Source organism: Rhopilema esculentum, chromosome 9 (genome assembly GCF_057945365.1).
Source record: "Rhopilema esculentum isolate cy_ngs chromosome 9, ASM5794536v1, whole genome shotgun sequence".
In the NCBI taxonomy this organism is placed as follows: domain Eukaryota; kingdom Metazoa; phylum Cnidaria; class Scyphozoa; order Rhizostomeae; family Rhizostomatidae; genus Rhopilema; species Rhopilema esculentum.
In genome coordinates this window covers 2,493,749-2,504,310 of record NC_142823.1, presented here as the reverse complement: position 1 = coordinate 2,504,310, position 10,562 = coordinate 2,493,749, and the positions used below count along the sequence as shown (strand labels likewise).

At 34.5% G+C, this 10,562-nt stretch overlaps 2 protein-coding genes across 2 annotated transcripts in view; both read left to right on the top strand.

Moving 5' to 3' along the window:
• Positions 1-424: 424 nt before the first annotated feature.
• Positions 425-7,267, top strand: LOC135689280 (cytochrome c oxidase subunit 5B, mitochondrial). Its single transcript, XM_065206455.2, has 4 exons — positions 425-621; positions 4,057-4,148; positions 4,983-5,082; positions 6,940-7,267. Exons 1-4 carry the CDS (start codon positions 516-518, stop codon positions 7,062-7,064), a joined length of 423 nt encoding a protein of 140 aa, XP_065062527.1. The 5' UTR covers positions 425-515; the 3' UTR covers positions 7,065-7,267.
• Positions 7,268-7,422: 155 nt separating this feature from the next.
• Positions 7,423-10,562, top strand: part of LOC135688776 (adenosine 3'-phospho 5'-phosphosulfate transporter 2) — a 159,356-nt gene continuing 156,216 nt past the window's right edge. The window contains exon 1 of the mRNA XM_089110055.1: positions 7,423-10,403. Within this exon, the coding sequence (XP_088966181.1) occupies positions 10,164-10,403 (240 nt within the window). The 5' untranslated portion in view covers positions 7,423-10,163. The remainder of the gene's footprint in view (positions 10,404-10,562) is intronic.

Below are 10,562 nucleotides of genomic sequence, written 5' to 3'. Positions count from 1 at the left end.
GGGGGGGCTATATCTTCAATTCTATTCTAACATGTAACTTTTATCATTAATTTGCACCTGCATTAATTCATAGATGCCACTGATCAATCCATCACCACGATGCCCTCTCAATGTTCCCTTTAATTTTCAGTCTCTTCAATTTTCAATTTTCCAAAAATTACAGCTTCTCATTTGACATTTAAATGTTCAATGTAATCATTGATCAGTGGCATCTTCTAGCACTTTTCATTAATCTAGATCCATTAATCTATTATTTCTTGCACTCTGAGCATTATACCGATACTCGGTCCTGCTCAGTATCGATGTATAAGTAGAATAGTCCCTGCTAGCCTAATGGCTGCGCGGTGCCTGGGAGAAATGCGTGGTAATTATCCTGATGCGAGGGCGCTATCTCTCGCGCAGCCTTGTGCGCATGGTGAATCCTCAGACCGATGTCCACTTGGTCTTTTCCAACGCCGGTGTAGTAGTTCAAGTTACAGGATCACTAGCGTTCAACCTCTGGTGTAGACATAGACATGGCCCTTCGATTATTATCATCGGCAAGATGCTTATTAAGATCTACGACATTTACCCAGTGTGCTAGGATTTCGACTTCACAACTTTTACAGGCGACCGAACGAGGTAAGTTGTATAATTGGGACGCTTTCGGCAGGAGAATGGGCCTAACCAAGATTTCAAATGTCAAACTAAACGTGTTTAACAGCACGGAGCTATTAATACTTGTTTTTATTCTTCTATTAATTGCCAGACCTACAAAATTCAATCATTTTTGTACCTAAATTGTGTTTAATGTGGCTTATTACTGGTAAAAGCATTTTCCAGCCAAGCTTCGTAAACAGCATTGGATTGGCAATTCATTTTTTGGAGCCATTTTATAAATTACATAAAAAGGAAAAAAGCAACTAGATTTCGAAACCATGCCAAATTCAATTTGACAACTGTACTTTTATTGCCTCACAAGAATTTATCTTAAGTTGAAAAGCCATAAATGATTGTATTTCTCAGCAGTGATCACATGGTAACGGAAACTTCAAAGTAGGTTGTTCTCTTTTGACAAACTGCACTCGATAGTTTTTGTTTTTAACACGTGGACAGACTGTTTCCATGAGCCTTACATTTACAAACGGTTGTTTAATTTTTTATAAATTCGTTAAACAAAAGATAAACTTTGTATGTAAAAAGCTTGCAAACCAAAAAGTAAATCTTTGGATGAAAATTATTTACTTGAAACTGCCATTCCCTAGTGTTTATTAGTAGAAACAAGAACTGCACTAAAACAGCGATAAATCATGTCTTGGATTAAAAAAAATAATTTTTGATGCCAAGCGATCAAGTGATCCTAGATGCAGACACAGCATTGTTGAAGGGGCACCTAAAAACTAGCTTTATTCAATTTACATGTGGAAAAATAGTCCTTGTGCATATGGCATTTTGGGTAAGTTTTGTACACCTGTACCTAGGTGTAGTGCTGTTGTTGCACCTAAGGTCCATCAAAAATGCCCATACTCTGCAAACTGGTTTGATGCCAGTCTGCAGAGTACAGCAGTGGTACAACAAGGCTAGTGAAGTGCACCACACTGAAATTTCAAACGATAAACTGACTGTGAGGTTTCCCAATTGGGAAAACTTCTGTTTGCAAAGATATTAGAGAGTTTAAGCGCAGCAACACTAACCTTAACCTTAATGATGTTGCGTCATTGCCTATTGTCTTGTTATGAACACCCCTGCATATCATGTATTCAGAAAAAGTTGAAAGGGGGAGGACCAAACGTATAATGTGAACAGTCAAATTCAAAGGGAGTGAGTTAACGTTGGACCAAATGTTAGCTCTTTTTTCAACTTATCTCGTTTATTTTTATCTTGATTCTTTCACATCAGCGTTAACAGACATAGACAGTACATATTTGGTGATTCTGACAAGCGAGGGAAGACTTTGCAATAAATTTTTCAAGATTTTATGAAGTTACTTAACTTCAGGATTTTGAGATAGAAGCAAGTCAGTGGTGTTTCTTCATAAAGTCCGCTTGATTAGAAGCAGGGATTAGGCCATTGAAAGCCCCTCGGAGATATTTGCTTATCGTTTTTCTTGTCTGAGAAGAGCCCTATTTTTCTCCCTTTGCCCCCTTTTTGCTTATCGAAAAATAGTATCAGAATCACTGATTTGAAAACTAAAAATCTGAAATCTCCAAGACTATAGTTTGGAACATTTTTGTAATATTTAACATAGAATAATGTACTTATTTTATACAAAAGTGCAGCCATTTGTTTGCCCAGCCGTCTAACGTGCCATTCTGAATTCTCACATGTCTGATCATGTGCCTGTGATGAGTGGGTGTATTATGATCTCATCATTATAAAGTTAAGGTTAATGTTAAGGGTGCTGTGCTTAAACTCTCTATTATTGGTAAAAGTAGCCTTATGTATATACAATTAATATATTTTACAAAACATTATGTTAGTTACAACAAATTCAAGATTTCCTTTAAAAAGTCTGGTGCTAATCACTTTCATTTAGATGTGGTCTAGTTTAGTGCAATTTTTGAAATAAACAAAGATAAATTTATCAATAGAAGTAACTATTTCCTGTGGTACACAGTAATTGTGTGAATGTCGAAACAAAGATAAATGTTTACTTTGGAGAAGCAACTGACCCATAACTTGAATAATGACCCATAAATAATGAAAAGTACTGCTTTCCAATGGGTTTGCAAGTTTTGTGATTTTAATTCCGTTGCCATCTTCTTCTGATCATCTGATGGTTGTGAAACACCTGAATTTGTTAAAGGCCTAATGAGAATGTCTTGTATGATGAAAGTACCACTTATTGAAAACCTGCTTGCCATATATACATTTTTCAAGTAGAATAAATTAATCTAAAAGAATTAGCAAAATTTTAAGTCAGGAATTATTTACCACCAATTGAGAAAAAGGCTTTTTCAGCAATCAACTTTATATATTTGTACAACTTCATTGATTGGAAAGTATTCATATGCCAGAATTTGATTGACAGGTGTTACTATTTGTCTTTCCAAGGTCATTTTAACAAAGGAGGTTGCTACTTCCTGTCAAAGATTTGCTTCCTAGAATTTGAAAGAGGAAGTTCTTATAGTAACTATATGGGCATCTCAAGAAACCATTGCTCTCTTAAACTATTGTTTTTGATAAGAATACATATTTATAGTTTCTTATATTTGATATTTATTAAGAAATCTTGATGTCTTTTAAGTCCATTTGACAGATAAGCCATCTTCCTCTGAATAAAATGAGATTCTGCCTTTTTAGCATAAGGTCTCAAATAAGCTTGGATTTAAAGCAATATATATTTTGATAATGTTTCATTGATTTCTGCATTGACAATGCTTGCAAGGTGATAATACTCTAACATCTTTTTCTATAAAACCTATGTAAAATTTTAGGCTAATTTCTTTAAAGTACAGTGTTTCTTTGTATATACCTGAGTTTGTGGAACTGCTTTGAAAACATTGTTACTGATGCCCTTTTCTGTCAAAAGCAGAGCAAAGCATGCCCCCAGTGACATCAACAGATACGGCTTTCAAGGCTTAGGCCAAACTTTTTGCAAAAGCAAGAAATGCGAGGCAATATAGCAATCCAAACAAAAGAATTAAGTCAGATTGGCAAGTGTATCTTTTAACCTGAAGATGTTTTAGACGATTAAATTTCTTTTTTTAGTTCTATTAACAAAGGAAAGTTACATACTCTTCCATTAATTTGCTGTGAAAACATTAAGGATGTAGTTGACACTGGTTAAGGGTGGAAAAGAGAAGACTGTTAAAACTACCTGAAAGAGTCCAAGTGTCCCTTGTACGTTTGTCAATACTAGGTTATCTAGCCTATCCCTTCTGTGGGCCTTTTTACAAATTATGCTTCAGGCTTCTTTTTAGGTCTCTATTTTGTCATCAAACTTCATCTGTTGATAATTATTGAAGGTAGACCATCAAGAGTTTCATTATTACTTCAACTTGTTGAACATTCCCATTTTAAATTTTTATTTTATCCCTTATTTTTCAAGTGTTTATTTTGTTTTGTTACTTTTAGCCGCACCTGCAGTTGACACCATTCCAACAGAAGAAGAGCAAGCAACTGGATTGGAAAGACGTGAATTTGAAGCAATGGTTGCTGGAAACATGGTATGTATTTGTGAATTTTTTATATATAGTGGGAGTTTGCCTCTTTATACTAACTGTTTGTCTTTGTAGTTTTTTCTTGGTTTTCCACATGGCTTCCTACCTGTTTGTCTTCGTAGCTTTTTCTTGGTTTTCCATAAGGCTTCCCAGATGTCCTCAATAAAAATCATGTTTCAGCTTGAAGCTCTGTCTTATTCATATTCCTTGTATATAGAAATACTGTTCAGCCAGGTTTTAAAATGACAGCCCGTTTCTTGTTTCTGTTGGAAGAAAACACAAGGCCTTTTTGTTTTCATAAGAGCCAGGATCTGCCTACATGGATATGCTTACAAATGGGATCATCCAGGAAGTCCTCCAGGGCCTAAGGGGGGGTTTAAGGGTATCATCTGGCAAGGATTACCTACCATTTGAATGAACAAATCTTCCAAATGAACAAATTCTGGCCAAATTGAAAACATTTTGATGCAATAATATATATATATAAAATGTGAATAATGAAGCAATGATGCTTTGTTTTTCTTAGCAACCTGATGACCTGCCATTCAAAGCTATTGATAGGGACTAACTTTAAAATAGATGCTCTCCCTGTCTCTTGCGCATTGGACATGTTTTTGTGAAGGTGGGCAATATACCACACCAATATTGGTGAGGCCAAAGGTGATCAATTGGTTTTGGAATTACCTTGCTTTTAAAAACTTGTGTTCCAGTCTTTAAAGGTGGCAAATAATCAGCATGGACAAGGGAAAATATGTTTTTTCTGAAGTAATGATTGATTTTTGGAAATATTTGAAAATTTGCTGTATTTGGTTTTGATAAAAGTCCTGAAATTTTTTGTAGGACCCCTTCAACCTCAATGTCAAAAAAGGACCTCCTGGTACAAGGGAGCTTCCAACTGTTGTTCCTTCATCATTTGATCAAAGAATTGTTGGCTGTATATGTAAGTATTGTGTTGTATTGTAGATCCTTTAGGGGAAGGGAATGTTACAAATGATTTTGGACAGGCAGTTGCAGAAGATCAGAATTCATGTATAAAATGATGCTTTAAAAATATAAGTAAACATTATGTTACTACTAAATTAACATTAGATTGAACAAACAGCAATTTTAGATCATTCAAAAAGGCTAGCCTTGTTTTTTTTAGATTATAAAACCCTGTTTTCTCAATAGTGAAAAATGTAATTTGTTATTTCAAAGCTCATGGGCTGTGAACTAGTAATTAAATTTTATAGTAAAAATTTTTCAAGTTCAGTGTGAATCCTGATGAAATTCCAATGGGTCTGAGTATTGTTTTGTGATTAGAAATAATTTTTTATCATCAGTAAAATCAGAAAGATATTTGCTAAATGAAAGTTTATTGAGCTATTTTATTGCAGAATGGTTCTATTTTTTATATTTGGTATTAGTGTTGTGTTTGATGCAGAAAGAACAATAAAAACAATAGCATGTGTCATACAACAACAAGGCTGTTCAGTAAAAACAAATACTAAATCTGAACAATTTTTTGCGGTACAGAATTTGAAAATGGATTGGTAACACTTCCTTGCGATTCAAGAGTCAGATAAGGCAAGCCATAACTAAATGTTTCTTTGCTGTCAATCCTCGGATTGTTTACAGCACTTGGAGAGCCCTTCTATCCATTCAAATAGATTGCGTTCCTACCAATCAAAAAAGTCCTGTCATTTATGAATTTACGTGCCAGTATGATTCTGGCTACGTAGGACGCACAACCCAAAGATTGGGGGATAGGATAAAACAGCATGTTCCTTCCAACACAAAAAACAAAACTGCCCCTTAAAGAGAACAGCCTCCTCGATCTAGCAGGTCTAGAAACATTGTTAAAACAAGTGATTCTGCCATTGGTCAACATCTTTTAGACAACCCAGATTGTGCAAAACTCTATAATGACGACATGATTCGGATAATTGGCAGAGCCTAATTGTCCTTCCATCTAGCAGTTTTGGAGTTGATCTACATAAAAATGAAAAAGGCCCCCATTGTGTAGACAGAACGAGTTCGTTTTCTCTCTTGGACCCCAGTGGTAATTTTTCTTTAGGCTTGCAGCACTGATTGGTCAACTATATCGTTCTTGTGCTTGCGTTTTCCTGATTGGCCTATTTCGATCCACAACTGGGTATATATTTTTCATCGTGTTCTTTCCAAACCTTATTCTGACATTTTATGCTCTGAGGAGTGTCAGACAAAAAAGCTTTTAGTATGTTGTAAAATGTTTGTTTTTTTTCAAAGCCATTTTCAAATAATAAAATCCCCCTTTTTCTGAATAAAAAAACTAGAATCTTAATGCATCCTCCAAGTCCTTGTGAGGTGCTAAGAAAAGCAACAAGGTTAGAGATGTATAACCTAGCACTAGTTTTCAGAATCCAGCTAGATTCATGACTGGTCATGTTAGTTGTATAATAAAGACATTTTTCTAGAGTGGATTTCAGTACCCCATTATCCAGTTGTAACCAAATTTTCTCATTTCAAGATAAATTTTTGCAATTTAAAGGCTTTTTCATAAGTATATAAAATCATATTTAATTATTTAGGGGTGGCAAAGATTGTTTCTAATTAATTTGGACTTAAACAGTTAAATATATATTATTTTTATTATGAAGCAGTCAACATCAACAGTAAACTTTTTTTAGTATTTGTAATTTTTTAAAAGTTTTCTTTGTAATTCAGCATGTTTTTCTTTATAACCTTTTGATAATCTGATACAGCATTGTTTGACCTGTCAGATTTATGCAAATTTTGGTCTGGTTATCCTTATTTATACATAGTTAATATTTTGTAGGCGAAGAAGATGCTACATCAATAAATTGGATGATCCTCAAAAAGGGTCCTGCACAGCGCTGTGAATGTGGAAATTTCTTTCAGCTGACTGCAGGAACATCTTATGATCTCCCAGCTGAACATTGAATTGTATAGGAGAGTCTTCAAATTTCTTTTATGTCATAGTTTTGTGAGGAAATTGAGATCATTGTCAATGATGTCAGACGTACGCACATGCAAATGTATGACTGGTAATTGCTTGAAAATATTCCGTCCATGCTTGTTAGTCAATTGTTATATTGTTTTGTTACTGATTAGTCTTTTACTGATGATGTTGCCTACAAACCTCAGAGAGCTATGTAGTTTTTTCATTTTTTTGTTCTTCTGCAATTATCTGTCAACAATGCAAATGAATTTTTCAAAGAATCTTGTCAAAATATACTATGTGTAAAGGGTTTCAATAAAAATCAGCCTCTACAGTTGATTTTTGAATGAATTTCCAAGAAAAGGTCATGCCTGTTTCTTAGTTTTAGGGCTGTGAATAGAGCAAAGAAGGCACCATTAAACAAAAACTTTGCTTTTAAGAGAATCATGACATTGTAAATTGGAACTCCTTTTCTCCCCTTGCTATCAGATGACCTTATCATCATATTTGAATGTTTTTTGGGCTTTAGATTTGGATCAGTGTCAAGAGATATCCTATTTATCTTCAATGCTTAATGTGAATATGGTAATGAATTTATTTAGTTTAAGTTGGTTGGGAATTTTGATGTTACAGGAACATGCAATGGCCACAATTAATTTTGAAAGAAGCACTTTTAAAGGAAGAACTGCTGAGAAGTTAATGAACTCTGCAAGAACCGCAAATGTATAGAGTACACTGACAGGATAATATAGCAAGAGGTGCTAAAACCCCTCTATATTTGCACATGATTGTTAAAACGCCTTGCAATCATGCAGAGTAACCAGATTTACTTCATGGCAATCAACTGATATGAAAGTAACTTAAGCCATCTATCAATCAATATTAACCAATCAATAGCTATGTGAGTGACACCATGTTCACTGATTGGTCAATTTTTGATTGAAAGGTGGCTAAAGCCCTTTTGTATCTATTGATTGCCTTTAAGCAGCATAATGTTTTGTTCGCTTGTAGCTGATGTAACCCTTGCAACTTTTGCCCCCAATGTTTTCCAAGAACCAATTTATCATGAAGTGTTTTCAAAATTAGACAGCGAAGTTGTTTGTAGGCTAATAGCCTCTTGTCTGCAGAAACAGATTTAGATTCAGGTTTTTGATGAGGATTATCACATAGATAATCCTGGATAAAATTCCTATTTCAAGGATTACTCCTCTAGTATCTTTTATTTACAATAAGATTTAAATGTAAACCGTTTCTCATTTTCTTGAAACATTAAACAGTATTTTATCTTTAAATTCACAAGGTGTTATAATACAAAATCCAAAGGTTTATTCAATATAATTTCAATTTCAAACTTTCAAATGAAAAGAAGCAATTTTTAAATGGCTAACTTGTACAATATAAAATGAAATTGGAAAGAAAGAAAGCCATCTACTGGAGATTCCATCTTCTGACTTGTGAATCTTTTCAGATAAATTTAATCTTGAATCTTTGGCAGTGTTAGGAACCGGGATAGAATCTATTGAACCTTTTCAGTTCCAGTAAGATGCTTGAAGAATTAAAAAAAAATTGATATCATGGTTAAATTTCAAATTCAAGTAAAGTCATCTGCCAGTATCAGTGTTACTTGCTCATCAATTTTAGACCATCGAGCAAAATGTAACATAAACAATTTTGAAAGAAAAGCTTGTGCTTGTTCCTCTGTTTTCATTTAACATAAGCTTTTGAAACAGACAACCATGATATTTTTCTAAATCTCTTTTAATATTGTGTACAGAGAAGTGGTACATTGGTGTTTCATGTTGTGTTAATAGGTACTAAAGGACTAATGATGGTATAAATGGGAATGAACTATAACTGTGGTGTCCCTAAACAAAGTATGCTTTGGCAGCTGTTCTTGTGTTAGAATAGAGACCTAAATGTTCTCAGATTTTTATTTTTTTACTAAAATTGCAGAAGAAACGGGCATTCTAGAGAAATAATTGACAATAAATTAAGTTGGAAACTTCAGGAAAGGCAAGTTACGTTAAAAATTTCAAGATATAGGAATTCTTTATAAAATGACAAGCTAGTTGCAAAAACACATGCCTTCATTTATTCAACCTTCTGTACCTAAAGTTTATTAATCTTTGCTCCGCTAATAAATCCACTCAAGGGTCATTAAAACGTGATTTATTCAAAGCTTTTAGGATTGCTGACTTTTCAAATAACTGTATTGTTGAAAGTAATAAAATGTACTTAAAATATTAAAGACTATTTAACTTAAAAAAACTTTATTTGCTTGAAAAAGTTAACCAGTATTTGAAGTTCACCATATTTATGACACTTTTTCTCATTTTGCAATCACAACTATATACACTGCTATTTTTTACTGTTAAATTTTCAAACTTGAAATTTATTTTAAAGAAATTTAGAGAATGGTAGAAGGTTAAACTTTTGAGGGCAGCATATGGATCCTGATATGACATACAGAGCTGCAGCAAGGGTTCGGAGGCCCTGGGGCAAAATCGAAAGATGAGTCCCCTGCGAGCGGAGCAAGGAGAAAAGTTTTTGCAACCATGTCCTTCAGTCTAGCTTGAAATGCATTTAAGAATATTTACTGTGGCATTTCTTGCAATCTTTTGTCCCCCTCTCTGTGGCAGGGGTGGCGCCAGAAATCTTCCGACAAAGGGGCTGGAGCTTCCGACAAGGGGGCTAAAATGACTAAAATAAGCAGTTTTCGTACGTTATTTTGTCAAATTTGCTCCCACAAAAACCTAAAATTTCCTCCGATGGGGGGGCTAGATGCTTCCGACGGAGGGGCTGTAGCCCCCCTAGCCCTCCCCTGGCGCCACCACTGCTCTGTGGCCCTGATGATATGCAATAAATAAGTGTCAAATAAAATATTCAAACATTCAAATAAAATAGATAAATGGATGAGTGAAATAGATTTTCCATAAGAAGCATATGAATAAAAATAAGAGCCGTTGTCTCGAGATAATTGTCCACGTGGCTCACGTGGCCGTATCAATTAGTTTCCATGGTTAACTTCTATCGCCTTAATATGAACGTGCCACCTTAACTAGAGCCTGATTTGTAACATATCAACAAATGATGGGACAAAAATGAGCAATTACACAGCCATTTCGATACCAGCGGGGCAAAATTCTATAACATCCTCAAGAAGTCGTACCACACAACAGAGCTACGATGAAGAAAAAACAAGTGGTGCTACAGAACATTCAGTAAACCGACACTCCTTCGTCGTCTTTGGTAAAGACTTCACAAAATCTTCAGATGTTTTTAAATTTTGTATCTGTTCTACTGGCGTTTTCGGATTTTATTTGATCTATGGATATATGCAGGTAACATTTGTTTTTTGATGACTGTATACATACACATTTTTAAGTATACACCCCGAATATTTGCCAATCAATATGCTGTGAGTGGTATGAAGCTTACTCGTGGGCCAATTATTGATTGACATATGGTTTGTCTGTTGCCGCCTTTAATTTAACAGCAGT